Raw genomic sequence first — 20845 nt, forward strand, 5'->3', positions numbered from 1 at the left:
AGAGCCCTGACCTCAGCCCCATCGGACACCTTTAGGATGAATTGGATCTCCAACTACAAGCCAGGCCTAATCACCCAACATCATTGCCCAGCAAGTCCCTGCAGAAAAATCCCAGAAGAGTGGAGGCTGTTGTAGCAGCAAAGTGGGTACCAACTCCATATTAATGCCCATGATTTTGGAATGAGATGTTTGACGAGCAGGTGTCCACATACCTTTGGTCATGTACTGTATGTGGCATACCTGTTATGGACAATAAAGACCAACACGAACATCAGCAATGGGCAGTCATCCTATCACCTCTGACCAAAGAACATCAGCAGTGGGCAGCCACCCTATTACCTTCTGACCAAAGAACATCAGCAGTGGGCAGCCATCCTATCACCTCTGACCAAAGAACATCAGCAGTGGGCAGCCATCCTATCACCTCTGACCAAAGAACAGCAGTGGGCAGCCACCCTATCACCTCTGACCAAAGAACATCAGCCGTCATCTTGTTAATTTCCCGACAATTCTACATGTTGAATCACCACCCTGTTTGACACTTAGCAGGTGATCTACTGTGCACAGTCAACGATTGTGTTGGTCTGGCTCGTTCTTTAGTGAAAAAAGGAGAAAAGGTTTGAGAAAATCTACCCAAAGGGGAGTAACACGTGACTTCTCCCCAAAAATCTTTTATTTTCCTTCCAGTTTACAACAATATTTATTCTGACATAAAGCTGGTCACAGAGGTGGGCATTAGGCAGGTACAAGGGGATTGGGGACAATAAAGGGCAGTCAGCATATGACCCTGTGTAGAATAATCGTAGAAAAGAAAAAAGGAAAAAAATAAATGACGCAGAACATGTCGTTTTTAGCATAGCAGGCAAAATGATGGAGCAAACAAATAGAGTGGTAAACCCCTAGCCTTGTCAAGACACTGACACGAAAGCAACCACCATAAAATGAGCACATAGGCAGTGTGGACTAGTGTAGTGCCATAATGTTGGAGGATGAGGGCTCTAAATAAACAACCTCTTGACTTAAATACATATTGTAATGAAGTGCTTACTTAGCAACAAAAGCTTGATGTTCCTTACAAGGCAGGTAAATGGGTAAGCGTAAGGGCATTGGGTTACGTTCTAAGCAATGCTATGCTTCTCTTACAGAGTACTGCCTCTTATAGAATAGTCATACTGTAATAGATACCCTGTGTACTAACAGGAAGAGCTTTATGAAAGAGAAGAAGAGAGGCTTGAAGAGTGATGACAAAAAAAAGAAGAGACATGGCAGATATTAGGGAGGCTTCACAGTCTGTCCAGCTCAAAGTGCTGGAGTAGAAAATCTATGTTAAAAAGGAGCCAGTAGTGTGGATCCTGGAGAATGGCTTTGCAGGGTCACTTCTGCTGCAGCCGGGCAGCTTTGAACTTGGACACCCGCTTAGGGGCCTCCCGGGGTGCTTCGGGAGCTACCTCCTCCAGCTTCCGCTCTGGGATAGTGGGCAGAGCTGGAGGGGCGATGGTTAGGTGGGGGATCGACGAGGGAATAGGCTCCTTCTCCACCACTGTGCATGAAAAGGCCTGGATGATCAACAAAAAAATAACAGGAGGTTAATGAGAGGCTGTAGAGCTGGACAGTGCACAGACACACAACTTGTTCAAGGTGTATCTCTATTCAACATTCAAAGATCATGATTCGAAAAACAAAATCAGCAGAGGACCAGGGTGGTATTCATTAGGGCCTGCAACGGAAAATTAATGTTTTTTTATTGCACAAGATGTTCAGGTAGTCCCTCTGTCAGTTGTCTTCCGTTTAGTGTCTAATGAACATGACCCAGCTGAGTTTTACCTCGAAGCGTCTGATGGGGTGTAGAGGGTTCCCGGTGGGGCTGTCCTCCTCGGTGATGCCATCGCTGGTGTCACTGCACGTGTTCTCGTCGTGGCTCAGGGTGCGTCCGAACGTCCTGCGCTCTTCGAAGTCGGCAGCGCTGCTCTCGCTGGTGTCGCTACACCCGCTGTTCTCTCTGCTCCGGGACTTTAGGATGGACTTCCTGGGGATGGGCTCGCCATTCTTCACATCCACAAACAACCTGACAAAAGTACACAAACATAGGCCTTCAGATCGCAGAACTTGTTAATAGGCAGACACCATTCCGAATCAGAACAAAGTACCTGGAAACATTCAGAGTAAATAACATTTAATATATGCCAATACATTGGACCCAAAATGTTGCTAATAGGTATGCCAACCAAGATCTAGATAAGTGATGTGTAGTGTGGGTTTACTTGTAGATGTCTGTGGGCGTGGTGATGTTGTGGAGCCCGTGGTGAGAGTGACCATTGCTGGTGCCGTTCTTCTTTTTCCTCTTGGCTTGCTGCTTCTGTTCTTTCAGCTCACTGAACTTCAACATGGTGTTCTTCCCTGTGTTTATCCTCACCTGGAAACGAAGCGACAGAGACAGAGAAATGTAGTACATTGATTTACGTGACTCAAATAACATAATTGACTACATTGTTGACTGTTGACTGCATTGAGTTTAATACGATTAATAAAACACTGACCTTCTTGGGTTCCACCGTATGAGAGAAATAGATGGTAGGCAAACCGTTGCCTTCCTCCTCCTCACCCTTGTCTTCCTCCTCCTCCCTGTCCCTGGTTGTACCGTTAACTTGGCCACTGTTGTGAGGCACAGTCATCTTGCCTTCACTCCCCTCGTCATGTCCGTTGACGCGATGATGGCCGCCACCATCTCCCTCCTTCTCTTCCTCAGAGGAAGAGGATGTTGTGTCATCATTGCCGTTGGTGTCTGCAATTCCAAAGTGTCTGAAAACAAATCAAAACAATGCATCATGAGAAATCTAATCTTCACTTTTGCAATGACACAGGTGTGAAGGTGGGAAGAGTGCGCTGAATCACTTCTCAATGTGAAAGTCCATGTGTTCTGTGTGCGTGAGAGTGTGTACGTGTGCAACTCTACCGGTCATGCTCCTCCTCAAGCTTCTCCTTTGCTTCCAGCTCATCCAGTCTGGCCCACAGCTCCTCCTCAGACAGCACTCCTCTCCTACTCCCTCCATCTCCCTCTCCACCACCCTCCATCTTCACAATAGCCTCCATTTTGGGCTTAGAGTGGGGCTTAAGGGCCACACGCTGCTTTCCTTTGCTCACAAATTCTTCAATACTTCTAACCTCTTCTCTGATGTCCACATAGTCCCCTTTAGCCTGAGGAAACAGAAGGGTAGAAGCCAGCATGTTAACAATATCTGCTCATACAAATTGCTTTATCTGCACAGAGGAGTTGTCTATCAGATAAGCTGACTGAAGAGGATCCTCAAAGCTCTTTGTTTTCACTGTAATTACACTTTTTTATATATTTAACCTTTATTTAACTGGGCAAGTCAGTTTAGAACAAATTCCTATTGACAATGACAGCCAATGACACCCGGCTGGTGGCTGGGATTAAAAATAAAAATATAGGACAACACACACATCACGACAAGAGAGACACCACAACACTACATAAAGAGAGACCTAAGACAACAACACAGCATGGTACCAACATAACATGGCAACATGGTCGCAACATAACATGGCAGCAGCACAAAACATGGTACAAACATTATTGGGCACAGACAACAGCACAAAGGGCAAGAAGGTAGAGACAACAATACATCACGTCAACCAGCCACAACTGTCAGTAAGATTGTCCATCATTTAGTCTTTGAATGAAGAGATTGAGATAAAACTGTCCAGTTTTAGTGTTTTTTGCAGCTCGTTCTAGTCGCTAGCTGTAGCGAACTGAAAAGAGGAGACCCAGGGATGTGTGCGCTTTGGAGACCTTTAACAGAATGTGGATCGAGCCTTGGGGTACTCCCTTGGTGACAGGCAGTGGCTGGGACAGCAGATGTTCTGACTTTATACACTGTGCTCTTTGAGGTAGTTAGCAAACCAGGCCAAAGACCCCAATACTCCTTAGCCGGCCCACAAGAATGGAATTGTCTACCGTATCAAAAGCTTTGGCCAAGTCAATAAAAATAGCAGCACCACATTACTTAGTATCATGGGCAATGGTGACATCATTGAGGACCTTTAAGGTTGCAGTGACACATCCATAACCTGAGTGGAAACCAGATTGTATACCCGAGAGAATACTATAGACATCAAGAAAGCCAGTCAGTTGATTGACAAGTTATTCCTAAACTTTTGATTAACAGGTCAAAATAGAAATTGGCCTATAACAGTTAGGATCAGCTTGATCTCCCCCTTTAAATAAATGACGCACCGTGGCTGCCTTCCAAGCAATGGGAACCTCCCCAGAGAGGAGAGACAGGTTAAACATGTCAGAGATAGGCTTGGCGATGATATGGGCTACAACCTTAAAGAAGAAAGGATCTAAACATCTGACCCAGATGTTTTTTGGGGTTCAAGTTTAAGGAGCTCCTTTAGCACCTCGGACTCAGTGGCTGCGGTCCAAACACCTAAAAGACAAACCCTATCCCCTCAGCCCTCAAATTAAGTGAACACTTCTGATGACGTATGACAAGTATACACTTGCTGGGCGAGGGAGGCAGAAATTATTTTTTAAATGGACCACCCTTGACCGGAAATTCATCACTCGTTCATCCCGCGATGATTGCCTTTTCAGGCACCGGTAATTTGTGGGTGCTTTATATGCGCAACAGTCAATTATGATTGCATGTCTACTTATATTAAATAAATATTAATATACACCACCGTTCAAAAGTTTTGGGTCACTGCGTCCGTTATGGGTCTGCGGTCAAACGACCACCCCTCATCACTGTCAAACGCTCCCTAAAACACTTCTGCGAGCAGGCCTTTCTAATTGACCTGGCCCGGGTATCCTGGAAGGATATTAACCTCATCCCGTCAGTAGAGGATGCCTGGTTGTTCTTCAATAGTGCCTTCCTCACGATCTTAAATAAGCATGCCCCTTTCAAAAAATGTCACTCCAGACCTGACTGCCCTTGACCAGCACAAAAACATCCTGTGGCACACTGCACTAGCTTCGAATAGTGCAAACGATATGCAACTTTTCAGGGAAGTCAGGAACCAATATACACAGTCAGTTAAGAAAGCAAAGGCTAGCTTTTTCAAACAGAAATTTGCATCCTGCAGCATTAACTCCAAAAATTTGGGGACACTGTGAAGTCCATGGAGAGTAAGAGCACCTCCTCTCAGCTGCCCACTGCACTGAGGATAGGAAACAGTGTCACCACCGATAAATCCACGATAATCGAGAATTTCAATAAGCATCTCTCTACAGCTGGCCACGCTTTCCACCTGGCTACCCCTACCCCGGCCAACAGCTCTGCACCCCCCGCAGCAACTAGCCCAAGCCCACCCCACCGCTTCTCCTTCACCCAAATCCAGACAGCTGATGTTCTAAAAGAGCTGCAAAATCTGGATCCCTACAAATCAGCTGGGCTAGACAATCTGGACCCGCTCTCCCTAAAACTATCCGCCGCCCTTGTCGCAACCCCTCTCTTTCATATTGTCTGAGATTCCTAAAGATTGGACAGTGTCCACGGTCATCCCCCTCTTCAAAGGGGAGACACTCAAGACCCAAACTGTGACAGACCTATATCCATCCTGCCCTGCCTTTCTAAAGTCTTCGAAAGCCAAGTGAACAAACAGATCACCGACCATCTCGAATCCCACCGTACCTTCTCCGCTATGCAATCCGGTTTCCGAGCTGTTCACAGGTGCACCTCAGCCACACTCAGGGTCCTAAACGATAGTATAACCACCATTGATGAAAAACAGTACTGTGCAGCTGTGTTCATCGACCTGGCCAAGGCTTTCGACTCAAACACCTTATTCTTATCGGCAGACTCAACAGCCTTGGTTTCTCTAATGACTGCCTCACCAACTACTTCTCAGATAGAGTTCAGTGTGTCAAATCGGAGGGCCTGTTGTCCGGACCTCTGGCAGTCTCTATGGGTGTGCCACAGGGTTCAATTCTCGGGCCGACTCTTTTCTCTGTATATATCAATGATGTCGCTCTTGCTGCGGGTGATTCTTTGATCCACCTTTACACCATTCTGTATACATCCGGCCTTTCTTTGGACACTGTGTTAACAAACCTCCAAACGAGCTTCAATGCCATACATCACTCCTTCCATGGCCTCCAACTGCTCTTAAATGCAAGTAAAACTAAATGCATGCTCTTCAACTGATCGCTGCCCTCACCCGCCCGCCCGCCTAGCATCACTACTCTGGACGTTTCTGACTTAGAATATGTGGATCACTATAAATACCTAAGTGTCTGGCTAGACTGTAAACTCTCCTTCCACTCATATTAAGCATCTCCAATCCAAAATAAAATCGGCTTCCTATTTCGCACAAAGCCTCCTTCACTCATGCTGCCAAACATGCCCTCGTAAAACTGACTATCCTAACGATCCTTGACAAAATAACCTTTTTTCAACAGTGAAGAGGCAACTCCGGGATGCTGGCCTTCCAGGCAGTTGCAAAGAAAAAGCCATATCTCAGACTGGCCAATAAAAAAAGATTAAGATGGGCAAAAGAACACAGACACTGGACAGAGGAACTCTGCCTATAAGGCCAGCATCCCGGAGTCGCCTCTTCACTGTTGAGACTGGTGTTTTGCGGGTATTATTTAATGAAGCTGACAGTTTCTCAAATCAGAAACTCTAATGTACTTGTCCTCTTGCTCAGTTGTACACCGGAGCCTCCCACTCCTCTTTCTATTCTGGTTAGAGCCAGTTTGCACTGTTCTGTGAAGGGAGTAGTACACAGCATTTTACAAGATCTTCAGTTTCTTGACAATTTCTCGCATGGAATAGCCTTCATTTCTCAGAACAAGAACAGACTGACGAGTTTCAGAAGAAAGTTATTTGTTTCTGGCCATTTTGAGCGTGTAATTGAACCCACAAATGCTGATGCTTCAGATACTCAACTAGTCTAAAGAAGGCCAGTTGTATTGCTTCTTTAATCAGTACAAAAGTTTCCAGCTGTGCTAACATAATTGCAAAAGGATTTTCTAATGATCAATTAGCTAATCCAAGTTGATCATTTTAAAAGGCTAACACAAAGTGCCATTGGAACACAGGAGTGATGGTTGCTGATAATGGGCCTCCGTACGCCTATGTAGATATTTTTTATTTTTTTTTAAGAATCTGCCATTTCCAGCTACAATAGTCATTTACAACATTAACAATGTCTACACTGTATTTCTGACCAATTTGATGTTATTTTAAAAATGGACAAATATTTTTGGGGGTTTTCTTTCAAAAAACAAGGATATTTCTAAGTGACCCCAAACTTTTGAACAGTACGCCTACTGTATGATAGCAAATGAATTAGCTAACTGTCATTAGCCTGCCTAGCTGTAACTTCTGAAGAAGGAAACGTTTTTATTTCTACAATTTCCAAAAGATAACCAAACAAAAACATATTTACGAGACGTGTTTGTGCCGTCATGTGCATTAGTAGCACAATTTCTAACTTATTTGCATTCGCTTTCACTTACACTTGTATGTTGACTTCTCCATTGATGTTGTTTTTAAGTTCACAGACTTTTCTTAGCGGATGTACAATCGCCACAAACTGAATTATGGGGAGTTTCAGGCCCCGGAGTGAACATAATTATACACTCACAAAGCCGACTAAAAACGAGGGCTGAGGGCCTTACGTTGCAAACTTCCCTTGCTTGGCTAATAATTTGGACCACCCATCCAAGATGGCGACAGGGATTCCCCCAAGGGCATAAGGTGAGGGTAAGTGGACGAAGGTGTGTCTTTTAAGTGTTTGGACCGCAGCCAGTGACCGGCTGCAGGGAGAAACTTTGTAGCGGGGCAAGAGAAAAAGAGGGAGGAGCATTGGGGATAGTCGCATTAGAAGGGGTGGGAGATGAGGAAATGTTGGACGGGCAAGGAGGCATGGCTGAGTCAAATAGGAATCCTGACTTAATGAAGTTGTGACTAAAGAGCTCAGCCATGTGCTCCTTGTCAGTAACAACCGCATCATCAACATTAAGGGACATGGGCAGCTGTGAGGAGGAGGATTAATTCTCCAGGACTTTAACCATTTTCCAGAACTTCTTGGGGTTAGACCCACAGAGAGAGAACTGCTCCTTAAAGTAACAAACTTTGGCCTTCTGGATAGCCTGAGTGGACCTATTTCTAATTTGCCTGAACGAGAGCCAGTCAGCCTGAGTATCCGTGTGCCGAGCGATTTGCCAAATGGAATTATTGAGGTGGAGTAACTCTGCCAGATCAAGGTCGAACCAGGGGCTGAACCTGTTTTTAATTCTCATTTTCTTCATGTATCTGTTAACGATACTACTGAAATATCAAAGAAAGGTCCAAGAGTCTTCGACAGAGGGGATCAAGCTGATTCTATACCAATTTACAGAGGCCAAGTCATGAAGGAAGGCTTGCACATTAAAGTTTTTTAGCAAGCGTCTATGACAAATCAGGACAGGCCGTTTCACTGAGCAGCCATTGCGAGCACAGGCTGTAAAACAGTGATCACTAAGGTCATTACAGAAAACACCAGACTGATACCTATCAGGATTATTTGTGAGGATAACGTTGAGGAGAGTAGCCTTTTCTGGGTGTTTGGAGTCATACCTTCTGGGATTGGTAATAATCTGAGAAATATTTAGGGAGTCCCATTGCTTTAGGAACTGGTCAGGTGGTTTAAGCATGTCCCAGTTTAGGTCACCTAGCAGGACAAATTCAGACTTAGTGTAAGGGGCCAGGAGAGATCTTAGGGCATTTAGGGTACAGGCAGGTGCTGATGGTGGCCGATAACACCCAGCAACAGTCAACAAAGAGTTATTTGAAAGTTGAATGCGTAAAACCAGCAAATCAAATTGTTTGGGGACAGAATTGGTGGTGACAACCGAGCACTGAAGGTGTTCCTTGGTAAAGACTGCCACTCCAACACTAACATCAGTGTTCAAAACACAGTTTCTTAACCACGTCTAAGTAATGACCAACACATCTGGTCTGGAGCTGTGAACACACACTTTTAGGTAATAAGCTTCTAGTGTTAACGTGCAGAAAACCCAGGCTTTTTACGAGAGCAGAAGTCAGTGAAGCAGATATCGGAGCACAAATCAGAATTGGGGCTAGCAACAGTAGATGGGCCAGGGTGTACATGCACATTTCCAGATATAATCAGCAATAACACAATCAGGGCATGGCAGAGGACAGGGAGAACTCTGCAATGTTGATTTAGAACATTTGAATGTGCTTTAGATGGCACTTACGCCTGAGAGTTTTTCTAGATCCTCTGTGAACCCAACTCTGGCTTCAAAGTTCTTCGTCGTCTTGTGCAAGTCATCCAGCGCACTCCTTACATCTAAAAAACAAAAATATTTGATTTGATATAATTTGACAAACAAAGCACAAAAATTGTGTGATTAGTGTGGAATTGGAAAAATGTGTGTGTAAGGGGTCAAGACATGCAGCTTGTGAACCAGTTTGGTCGCAGTCAGTAGAAAAGAGAAACAAAAACCACAGTATTCGGACCAGTAAGGGGTTAAATCCTGAACACACTGACAAAAAAGGGAAAATGATGACACAAACAGTTCATAATATCTCATGCCCTCGGTGCTACTTCGGATCATTAAATCTTCACAACAATTAAACCCCCATTTGCTAATGGCAGCAAAGGGCCCCGTCGCCATGGCGACGGCGAGCCCTCAAGCCGTACGTCTCCGAAACGTTGGGGAAAGGTCAAACACGGACAGCCTGACAACTCAGCGGGGCTGTTTGACAGATCTCAGCCAGCCATGTTTGCATTATGGCACTTAGCTGCGTAAAAGCAGCCTGGGCAGGGTCAGGGAGGGGTGGGCAGGGTTATGGCACATTCACGCTTCGGTAAACATCAGTCTAATAAAGCTCCCATCACTATCACACATTGTTATTTAGGCCGATTTGGCACAATATTAAATAGCTTTTCGGGGCGTAGGGTGAAAACCAAAGGAAGCAAGGGGAAACTGCTTTCTCTTACATGGTTAAGAGAAAGAAAGAACGGCCAGCAGTGGAATGGACAGGAGGATTTTTAAGGCTAGACTGTTGTGACAAAATGATAGCAGAACAGGGTCAAATCGACTTGAGTAACCAAACAACGGCTTTATCAACGTGTAACATTCTGGTCACAATTCTACATTTTCAATAGTTAATTGCCAACCAGCAAGACTACATCAAATATTATAATAATCCAAGTATTCACAAAATGAGTAGCCATTCAACTTTCCTTGACAACACAGAGTGATCACCTCTTTGTTTCTGACAGCAAGTCTATAACAACAGCCTCCTCTGCTGGGCAAATGGTGGGAGTGTTACGACATTCATAATATGACCTCAATCTTTCACAATAAGCATAACCACTACCATACATATACAATTGACGAGTTAACTAATATTATAAAAAGACTAGAGAAGTGAGTGTCAAAGTTTGGCAAGGAATCATGGTATCTGAGAAAATTCTACATGTTTTCCAAAATAAACTCACATTTCTTCCTGTGCTCCAAGAGTTTCTGGGCCTGCTTGGCAGAGCACTTGGCAAACCAGTTGTCTCCCAGTAGCACAGTGATCTCATTGGTATGGACCAGCTTCCCAGGCATGAATGCCAAAGGGCCAAATGGCACCTGTTACAGCAGAGAGGGGAGGGAAAAGGTTTTTAAAATAAATACTGCATTATTTAAGTTGAGTTCAAGTTTCACCTCGATTAAAATCATTTTTATATTACGGCAATTCAAACATGGTTCTGCATATTTTTTACAAACTGAAAGTGAAACTGAATAGCTGAAAGAAAAGGAGAACAAACTGGTAGTCAAAGATAAGGCCTTCCCTGCACACACCATGTATATACACATCATAGGAGCTGTATTAATTGATGTGTGTTTCATTCCAGATCAAGACAGGACAATTTATAATAAGGATGAAAGGCCTGGGAATTCACTCTGTGACACACCTCATATAATAAACGTTAAATAAGCCCCTGCTACGGAAACTAACCCCGGTGCATTTAATAAGAGAGAGCGTACCATGATGTCATAGGACACCTCATCTGGAAGAGTTTTGAGTTGATCCTCAAGGGCTTCATAGTCACCTTTTACCTTCTCCCTGAAAGTTCAAAATTTTTAATTTTAGTTAAGTAACGGCACACACAATGATCCACATGCCCTTCCTGGTCTATCGGTTATCCCAGAACTAATGTTTAGCCTATCTATGTACTATCAAGGATGTGGTGAGGGACTAGGTGTAACTAGTAATCTAGGAGAACAGTAGCATCATATGAGATTCTGTTTGACTCCTACGCCAGTCACTACGCGGAATCGCTACACAAGACTCACCAGTGCTGGATCTGAACTTCACAGCCTTTCACCACCTGTTGTTGACAGATTGACAATTCTATAGGTCAAACGTTGCATTTTTATTCTCCATTAAAAACAACTCAGAATAACCCCCTCCATTTTACAGTTATTTACACTTACTCAATGTTGGGGAAGCAAATTCTCAGGAAGTTTAGGGTGTTTTGATTTAACAGCTGTCAAAGATTAATTGACAAAGGCTTTTCTGGAACTCACAGGATATACTTACACAGAAGCACCAACTTGGGGACAGGAAGAGGCATCTGTACACTTTACAGTGGATGTCATACTAGGAAGTAGCCAAAAAAATACTACACTTTTGATAGGGGTATGAAATATGACGTGTACTATGGAATGCGGCAGATACAATTATTTACTCAATACGACAGAGATTTAGCTAAGCATGTCTGGTCAACACATTAGGCCTGTTCCTATTTGAAAGTAGGCCTACAGTAAAGTTGCACCCTCCTTCATGAGTCAAATTCGACTGTAACACAACACGAACATTACTTTGCCAACTGACTAGCTAGCTAACTAACTTTACTTTGGTCCTGCATTGCATTGCCATCAATGCATGCTAATAAACATCCAATCAATGCCCAACAACGTGTATTGATATTCTCTGAACATTTAGATACGATTATACTAGCTCTAGCTAGCTATGGATGTTGAATCTAGGTCAGTGTTGAAAGGCCAGTAGTAAATTAGCTAACGTTAGGCCAAACAAGGTAATGCTTGTGTGCATATGTGTATGGTAAGTTCATTAAACTATCCTTCACGCATTGGGCAAGTACATTTGTTTATTTATGCATTATGTTTGCTGAAAAATATAATTCAACATCAGAGCAATTGACACACTTGACTTTGCATATTCGATGGTTGTAGTTAAACAACATGGTTTGGCCAGGATCCAAGATGAAATAAACAAGAAGCAACATGTGACCGCTGGCTAAAGGAAGCTTCTAGAAAAGGTTGAACTAGCTAGAAAGTTTCCACGAAGAATTATGTGTCGAAGATGCCACACGCGCATAAATGAATATGCAACTAAATAGCTAGCTTGCAACACCCTGAAAGAGAATGCACGTTAGGATGTCTCATTTAATGAACATGTAAAACAATTTGATAATTATAAGTCGACCGCGTACATTGTCAGACAGAGCACGCACAATCCATCTAGCTCGTTTATTTTACCTTCTTATGCTCCACTCGAAGTCTGTCAACTCCTTGTAGGACCTCTATGTTCCTTTTATTTCTCTCAGCCATCTTCCCATGTAATAATCAAATGAAATGTGACGTTTGTGAATCCAAAACAACGCTCAGGGGTTGTAAGTCCTAAAGAAATGTTTATGAATACAATTGCAGGTATTCCTGAGACGCGTTTTCCTCTTATTCATCAAAGGGGCAGTGATAGATATCCAAGACTTCGGAAGTGAGACCATTTCACACTCTCATTTTAGGATTTCAGCATGATCTCAAAAATATCCACGTAATATAATCCTCAATGTTCAGCGTCCTCCTCATCGACCCTGCGCCATGTTCCCCTGTCTGTTTCCCGGTGTACTCTGGGTAAAATGCTCACTTTCACAACAATGCATGGAAAGGATCACATTATGTAAGACTGTATCCAATAGGCTACATATAAACAGGATTTCCCTCTCTTGCAATGTTATTAAATTAAACATATTTATCTTTATTCCCCATCAAATACTTTAATAACTAAATTTTAAACCTTGAGTGTTTACCTTATATTGCAAATTACATCCCTAGTTACAGTTGTAAATTCACTAGTTACAGAGCTGAGACACATTTACAGAATAAAGAAACAACTCTCACTCAATAATATTATCCCATCAATCCAATTAGTATGATGACTGAGGTTGTAAAATTACTGTAATGATGGTATTTTACATTCTTTGGCATAATGCAAAATCGAATAATCTATTTATAATGTTGCTCCAAGATGCACATGGTATAAGTAATATGCCGGATGCTCTCATGTTAGAGGACAGCAGTGTAGTTGGGAAGATTAATAGTCTGTCTCTTTTGCAGAATTATATACAGTAAATTCAAGTGGCACAATCTTAGCAAGAGGGCACACAGGCTCAGAACTCTGAACACCGGAGATGTGTCAATGAAGTCACATGTGTAAACACGCTGCCTGTTGACCACGTGGTCCACTGCGCTAAGCAGAGACTCAGGGAAGTAGAATGAAGTTGCCCTGATCTGGGTCGTCACTAGTTACTACAGCCACAAAGTCAAAATTATGGCTAAACCCCGACTATTTCTACAATTTCTCTTCTTAAAATCTGATTTTAAACCTAACCTTAACCACACTTCTAACCTTATAACTAACCTTAAATTAAGACACAAAAATATATATTCATGAATTTCTAAGATATAGACCATTTTGACTTTGTAGCTGTGGTAACTACTGACAACACCTGATCAGTCTGAGGTACATTTTTGCATCGTCTCCACTCCCGAAGTCATATCAAAGACAGTACTGTGGCCATGTCTTTGTTATTTGGGACAAGTAAGCTGATCCTAGATCTGTGTTTCAAAGACAACTTCTACCAGCAATGTTTATCAATCTAATTGATTAGAGATGTAGGCTAATTTGATGTAGTTTGACTCCCAAAATGGGAATATTTGAATAGCCTATTATTGAAAAAAACACATCATATTAAATACTATCAAGCCAACACGATAAAGGTTATTTTCAGACCTCTTCCCATTGGCTCATCGCTCTCTGACGTAGTGGCTTTACAGGAAATGAACCAGTACCATAAAGCAATGCGACCGTGACAAGGAAGGAATTCGATTAATGCCCCGGGTACGCCGGGTTAGTGCTGATCGCATTAGTTTTTAAACTGGGCTGCCTCCTGATGGTGAGCCGGGTGAAACGGTCAAATCAGACGGTGAAGTTCTCTGAAAACAAAAGTGACGTATGTTAAGCACGTGGATTAATGAGTTAGGATTCAGTGTTTTCACATGCAAAAGTGTTAGATCTTTATAAAAACGCATATATCGCTTTACCCACACTTCCCAAGGAAAACTATTTGTAAAGAAATTGTAAAATATATTAAAAAAAATACATGCTTTGTGTTTCTGAACGATTCATCATGTTTTGTTGATATTATGGGCAGAAGATGCTCGATGAGAAGGTTGCTCCTCCCTCAAAGCGTTTGCCTGGTAATGTGATGTGCCATAGACCGGTTTTCCCCGGTTCAGTCTAATGGAACTCCCTCAAAGCTCGGGAAATCAAGAATGACGCTTGAAAAAAACTCTAGTTTTGACTGGCATTGAACATTCATATAAATATAGCAAGCAAACAATATACAAGGAATTGAGTTCATCATCAAGGTATGTTGACTATTAGTTTATATTACACTATTTGTATCTTATCGCTGCAACTTCGTTTAGCGAAACAATGTAAAACACATGCAATGTCAGAGAGTAAATTGACTTATCATCGTCACGTGATCATCTTTAAGGTCCCAAAGTGATACATTGTACCTTGAATTGTAACAAATAGAATAAGCATTAAATGTATTGTTGAGTTAATAAATTAAAAATGTCTTAACCAAAACAAGCAGAATACTTACATTTCGATTATAGACTATATACTGAAATAACATGACATTGATGACAATACTTATCTATTTATTTTAGCCACATATTTCCTGCTGTTCAAAGGTCATGCATAGGGTTTTTAAGGTAATCATATACCCATTTGATTCTTAGAAAATGCAATTCAAATGCTTTATGACCTTAGTACAGCTGTCTTATCATAGCCCAAGATCTATGGCTGTATTAGTCAATGTTTGTTGTCATTTGAGTGTTTGTAAACAATTTATAACTTATATGTTTTAAACTATCATGACAATCTCAGACTGTCAAACCTTGCATCCATAGCGCTGTCTATGAATTTTAGAGCGTTTACATTTCCCCAGCCCCATCCCTCAGTTTACCCCAAAAGTTGGTGGGTCAGACTGTTGAACTGGCAGATTGTGGCTTTAAACAGCAATAGCCTATTATGTTTTTCCCCTCAGCCCATTCACTCTATGCAGCTGTCAGTGTCATTGTTGAATTATTGTAAACGTGAGTCTAAACCCTTAACCTTTGTTCCCCAGAATGTCGCAACGAATTAACGATGTTGTGCGGCTGTGTTGCGAGTTATCTGCCAACCAACAGATAAAGACCACAGTGAAGGGATCTTCCAAAGGGGCGGTGGCAGCAGGGGGACTAGCCTTTGCAGGAGGACTGGTTGGAGGCCCCCTTGGCATCGCTGTGGGTGAGTGAGGATTATATAAATCACGAGTTGTTTGTCTTCCATCTAAATGAGAATACTTACACAACTTGTCCTCTCATATAGTAGTGCGAACCACCACATTTAACCATGGAAAAAGGTCTGGGAATATGGCTGAATATAAACAGTGTAGTTATTCTCTCCGCAAGGCAATCAAACAAGCGAAATGCCGGTACAGGGACAAAGTGGAGTCGCAATTCAACGGCTCAAACACGAGACGGGGCAAAAAAGTATTTAGTCAGCCACCAATTGTGCAAGTTCTCCCACTTAAAAAGATGAGAGGCCTGTAATTTTCATCATAGGTACACTTCAACTATGACAGACAAAATGAGAAAAAAAATCCAGAAAATCACATTGTAGGATTTTTAATGAATTTATTTGCAAATTATGGTGGAAAATAAGTATTTGGTCACCTACAAACAAGCAAGATTTCTGGATCTCACAGACCTGTAACTTCTTCTTTAAGAGGCTCCTCTGTCCTCCACTCGTTACTTACAGAAAACGTTTGACCTCTGTCATTGCCAACAAAGGGTATATAATAAAGTATTGAAATAAACCAAATACTTATTTTCCACCATAATTTGCAAATAAATTCATTCTTGCAAGTTGCCCAAGCCTCCCCATTTCTCCTGGGGAGCAGGGCTGTTGACCGGGGTAGGGGTAGCCAGGTGGAAAGCATGGCCAGCCGTAGAAAAATGCGTATTGAAATTCTCAATTATCGTGGATTTATCGGTGGTGACAGTGTTTCCTAGCCTCAGTGGGCAGCTGGGAGGAGGTGCTCTTATTCTCCATGGACTTTAGTGTCCCAGAACTTTTTGGAGTTTGTGCTACAGGATGCAAATTTCTGTTTGAAAAAGCTAGCCTTTGCTTTCCTAACTGCCTGTGTATATTGGTTCCTAACATCCCTGAAAAGTTCCATATCGCTGGGGCTATTCGAAGCTAATGCAGTACGCCACAGGATGTTTTTATTCTGGTCAAGGGCAGTCAGGTCTGGAGTGAACCAAGGGCTATATCTGCTCCTGGTTCAGAATTTTTTGAATGGGGCATGCTTATTTAAGATGGAAAGCACTTTTAAAGAAAAACAGGCATCCTCTACTGACGGAATGAGGTCAATATCCTACCAGGATACCCGGGCCACGTCGATTAGAAAGGCCTGCTCGCTGAAGTGATTTAGCGAGCGTTTGACAGTGATGAGGGGTGGTCATTTGACCGCAGACCCATTACGGATGCAGGCAATGAGGCAGTGATTACTGAGATCCTGGTTGAAGACAGCAGAGGTGTATTTGAAGGGCAGGTTGGCTAGGATGACATCTATGAGTGTGCCCGTGTTTACGGATTTGAGGTTGTACCTGGTAGGTTCAGTGATCATTTGTGTGAGATTGAGGGCATCTAGCTTAGATTGTAGGATGGCCGGGGTGTTAAGCATGTCCCAGTTTAGGTCACCTAGCAGCACGAGCTCTGAATATAGATGGGGGGCAATCAATCCACATATGGTGTCCAGGGCACAGCTGGGGGCAGAAGGTGGTCTATAGCAAGTGGCAACGGTGAGAGACTTGTTTCTGGAAAGGTGGATTTTTAAAAGTAGAAGCAAATTGTTTGGGCACAGACCTGGATAGTATGACAGAACTCTGCAGGCTATCTCTGCAGTAGATTGCAACTCCGCACCCTTTGGCAGTTCTATCTTGTCGGAAAATGTTATAGTTAGGGATGGAAATTTCAGGGGTTTTGGTGGTCTTCCTAAGCCAGGATTCAGATACGGCTAGGACATCCAGCTTGGCAGAGTGTGCTAAAGCAGTGAATAAAACAAACTTAGGGAGTAGGCTTCTAATGTTAACATGCATGAATCCAAGGTTTTTACGGTTACAGAAGTCAACAAATGAGAGCGCCTGGGGAATGGGAGTGGAGCTAGGCACTGCAGGGCCTGGATTAACTTCTACATCACCAGAGAAACAGAGGAGGAGTAGGATACGTCTAAAGGCTATAAGAACTGGTCGTCTAGTACGTTCGGAACAGAGAGTAAAAGGAGCAGGTTTCTGGGCATGGTAGAATAGATTCAAGGCATAATGTACAGACAAAGGTATTGTCACGTTCCTGACCTGTTTTCCTTTGTTTTGTATTTGTTTTAGTTGGTCAGGGCGTGAGTTGGGTGGGTTGGTCTAGGTTTGATTTTCTATGTTGGGATTTTGTGTTCGGCCTGGTATGATTCTCAATCAGAGACAGCTGTCAATCGTTGTCCCTGATTGAGAATCATACTTAGGCAGCCTGGGTTTCACCTGTGTTTTGTGGGTGTTTGTTCCTGTATCAGTGTTTGTGCCACACAGGACTGTTTCAGGTTAGTCACGTTTGTTGGTTGTTGTATTTTGTAGTGTTTGTTGTTTTCCCATTAAAATATGAATACTTACCAATCCACATCTTGGTCCGATCCATGCTCCTCCTCTTCGGATGCAGAGGAAGAGGAGAACTGTTACAGGTATGGTAGGATGTGAGTACAGTGGAGGTAAACCTATGCATTGAGTGACGATGAGAGAGATATTGTCTCTAGAAACATAATTTAAACCAGGTGACGTCACCGCATGTGTTGGAGGTGGAACTAAAGGGTTAGCTAAGGCGTATTGAGCAGGGCTAGAGGCTCTACAGTGAAGTAAGGATATAATCACTAACCAAAACAGCAATGGACAAGGCATATTGACATTAGGGAGAGGCATGCGTAGCCGAGTGATCATAGGGGTCCAGTGAGTAGCTCGACGGGCTGGAGACACGGCGATTCAGACAGCTAGCGGCCGGGGCTAGCAAGCTAGCAGAAGGGTCTTAGAGGGACGTCGCGACGGAAGAAGTCTGTTGTATCCCCCTCTTGCTGCTACCGTCGGCAGTGAAATAATCTGTCTGTAAACAATTGTTGGAAAAATGACTTGTGTCATGCACAAAGTAGATGTCCTAACCAACTTGTCAAAACTATAGTTTGTTAACAAGAAATTTGTGGAGTGGTTGAAAAATTAGTTTTAATGACTGCAACGAAAGTATGTAAACTTCCAACTTCAACTGTATTTATATGTACCAATTCTCATTCAACCCTTTAGATGTGTGTGTTTTAGGTAGTTGTTGGGAAATTGTTTGAATACTTGTTAGATATTACTGCACTGCCGTAAATAGAAGCACAAGCATTTTGCTACACTCGCATTAACTTCTGCTATCCATGTGTATGTGACCAATAAAAATTTGATTTGATAATGTTGTGTGCAGGGTTGAGATCACACGTAAGAGGTCCATACACAGAAACATGTATAAAAAATGGCTCATAGTCTATAACACATTTTAAACAGTGTTAAAACAAGGTTTCCAAAGAAATTGATGATTGATTTCAGACATACATCCTTACCTCATCATCCTTGCCTCTTTCTCATTATCTCTGTCAGGGGGTGCTGTCGGTGGCCTACTGGGATGCTGGATGACCAGTGGACAGTTCAAGCCGCTGCCTCAGATCATCATGGAACTGACCCCGGTGCAGCAGCAGAAGCTCTACGATGACATCATGGCCATCATGGGCGAGGTCCAGTGGACAGACATGGCCCAGCTGACTGCCCTGGTCATGGGCAACGCCACCCTACAGCAGCAGGTGACCGCTGCCCTCCTGGGCTATGTGACCAAAGAGCTCCAGGCAGAGGTGCACTATGTAGACTGACAAGTCCTCTATCAGAGAGCACATCTCTTTAGGGTTTTCAAAGGAAAATGGAAACGATGCTGGTATGACATTTTGCACAATGTCAAAGGACAATTTAAAAATGAAGGACAAGAAATGATTTATTAAAAGTGGGGCTGTACACTCAAGGATGAAAACCTCCATGGTCTCTGAGAAGGGAAGGAGCCACTGATTGAAAGTGCATGAAATGAGTTGTGGCTAATTATTTCAAGGGTTTGTGTGACTATGTATTGACAACCTGAGTTAAGAATTGTGTGAAAAGAAATACAACCTTTTAATCCTTTCAATTCTGTACTCCTGGATGTCACTTATATACATCTGTGAAAGCTGGCACTTATCAAGTAAGTTGTTTCTCATAGACTGGTGTGCTCTGCAAGTTTAACCAGCGAGAATATAGGGGCCTAAGTTAGACCGCCTAACACTTGTTGAGGGTTTGGTCAATCATACTCAGACCGCAGTCTTTTTATGCATTCGGTGCCAAAAATCAAGATCATTTAAATAAGTAACATTTTGACAAACTGACATTCACATGCTGATACACCGGGATTCACACCCATCTGGAATGTGTTGATGATTGTAATATTATCACTGATTATAGAGCAGGGGTGGGCAACATACGGATCCGGCCCGCGAAGCTATTCAATCTGACACAGGGGAGGTTTGAGTAAAAATAATACATACTGAACAAAAATATAAAACGCAACAGTTCATATGAGGAAATCAGTCAATTGAAATAAATTCATTAGGCCCTAATCTATGGATTTACTTGTTATTGTTTTAAATGACACTTCTCCAGAACGACTTACAGTAGTGAATGCATACATTTTCGTACTGGTCCCCCGTGCGAAACAAACCCACAACCCTGGCGTTGCAAGCACCATGCTCTACCAACTGAGCCACACAGGACACATGACTGGGAATACAAATATGCATCTGTTGCTCACAGATACCTTAAAAGAAATGGGCCTCACAATTGTCCTTAGGATCTCGTCACGGTGCATTCAAATCGCCATTGATAAAATGCAATTGTGTTCTCTGTCCGTAGCTTACGCCTGGCAATACGATAACCCCACCGCCACTATGGGGCACTCTGTTTACAACGTTGACATCAGTAAACTGCTCGCCCACATGACGCCATACACGTGGTCTGCGGTTGTGAGGCCAGTTGGACGTACCGGAGGACATTCCTGCAGTCAGCATGGCAATTGCAAGCTACCTCAAAATTTGACACTTTTTAGAGTGGCCTTTTTTATTGTGCTCACTAACATGGATGTAACAAATTTTGCACAAAATTTGAGAAATAAGGTTTTAAAGCATATGAAAAATTTATGGGATCTTTTATTTCAGCTCATGAAACATGGGACCAGCACTTTACATGTTGCATTTATATTGTTGTTCAGTGTACAGTATATACACATACTTTTTTGTGGTGGGGGGGGGTATTTTGGGGGAAAGAAACACTCCAGGCCATTCTAAAACATCAAACTATATAGAA

At 42.8% G+C, this 20845-nt stretch overlaps 2 protein-coding genes across 5 annotated transcripts; one reads left to right on the forward strand and one right to left on the reverse strand.

Moving 5' to 3' along the window:
* Positions 1–771: 771 nt before the first annotated feature.
* On the reverse strand, positions 772–12929 carry uri1 (URI1 prefoldin like chaperone). Its single transcript, XM_023971683.2, has 10 exons — positions 12536–12929; positions 11327–11361; positions 11018–11096; positions 10483–10618; positions 9233–9324; positions 2954–3195; positions 2538–2799; positions 2262–2413; positions 1825–2065; positions 772–1556 (listed from the first exon to the last, which is right to left on the reverse strand). Exons 1-10 carry the CDS (start codon positions 12605–12607, stop codon positions 1374–1376), a joined length of 1494 nt encoding a protein of 497 aa, XP_023827451.1. The 5' UTR covers positions 12608–12929; the 3' UTR covers positions 772–1373.
* Positions 12930–14571: 1642 nt separating this feature from the next.
* On the forward strand, positions 14572–19637 carry zgc:112052 (protein C19orf12 homolog). 4 transcript variants are annotated; one of them, XM_023972167.2, is made up of 3 exons: positions 14572–14707; positions 15478–15638; positions 19067–19637. In XM_023972167.2, exons 2-3 carry the CDS (start codon positions 15479–15481, stop codon positions 19330–19332), a joined length of 426 nt encoding a protein of 141 aa, XP_023827935.1. In that variant the 5' UTR covers positions 14572–14707; position 15478; the 3' UTR covers positions 19333–19637. The 4 variants fall into 4 exon arrangements, with proteins under 4 accessions (XP_023827935.1, XP_070291353.1, XP_023827936.1 ...); XM_070435252.1 differs by lacking the exons at positions 14572–14707; positions 15478–15638 and adding exons at positions 17940–17985; positions 18102–18135; XM_070435253.1 differs by lacking the exons at positions 14572–14707; positions 15478–15638 and adding exons at positions 17942–17985; positions 18102–18123.
* The last annotated feature ends 1208 nt before the right edge of the window (positions 19638–20845 follow it).

Source organism: Salvelinus sp. IW2-2015, linkage group LG26 (assembly GCF_002910315.2).
Source record: "Salvelinus sp. IW2-2015 linkage group LG26, ASM291031v2, whole genome shotgun sequence".
Taxonomy (NCBI): Eukaryota; Metazoa; Chordata; class Actinopteri; order Salmoniformes; family Salmonidae; genus Salvelinus; species Salvelinus sp. IW2-2015.

Bases quoted from the DNA above. Each gene is read 5' to 3' on its own strand.
- zgc:112052 (XM_023972167.2), top strand. From the start codon at position 15,479: ATGTCGCAACGAATTAACGATGTTGTGCGGCTGTGTTGCGAGTTATCT. The intron at 15,639-19,066 runs GTGAGTGAGGAT...TATCTCTGTCAG, and splicing joins CCCCCTTGGCATCGCTGTGG to GGGGTGCTGTCGGTGGCCTA.
- uri1 (XM_023971683.2), bottom strand. From the start codon at position 12,607: ATGGCTGAGAGAAATAAAAGGAACATAGAGGTCCTACAAGGAGTTGAC. The intron at 3,196-9,232 runs GTAAGTGCCATC...CTGTTTCCTCAG, and splicing joins ATCTAGAAAAACTCTCAGGC to GCTAAAGGGGACTATGTGGA. The intron at 2,414-2,537 runs GTCAGTGTTTTA...CTTCGTTTCCAG, and splicing joins ATACGGTGGAACCCAAGAAG to GTGAGGATAAACACAGGGAA.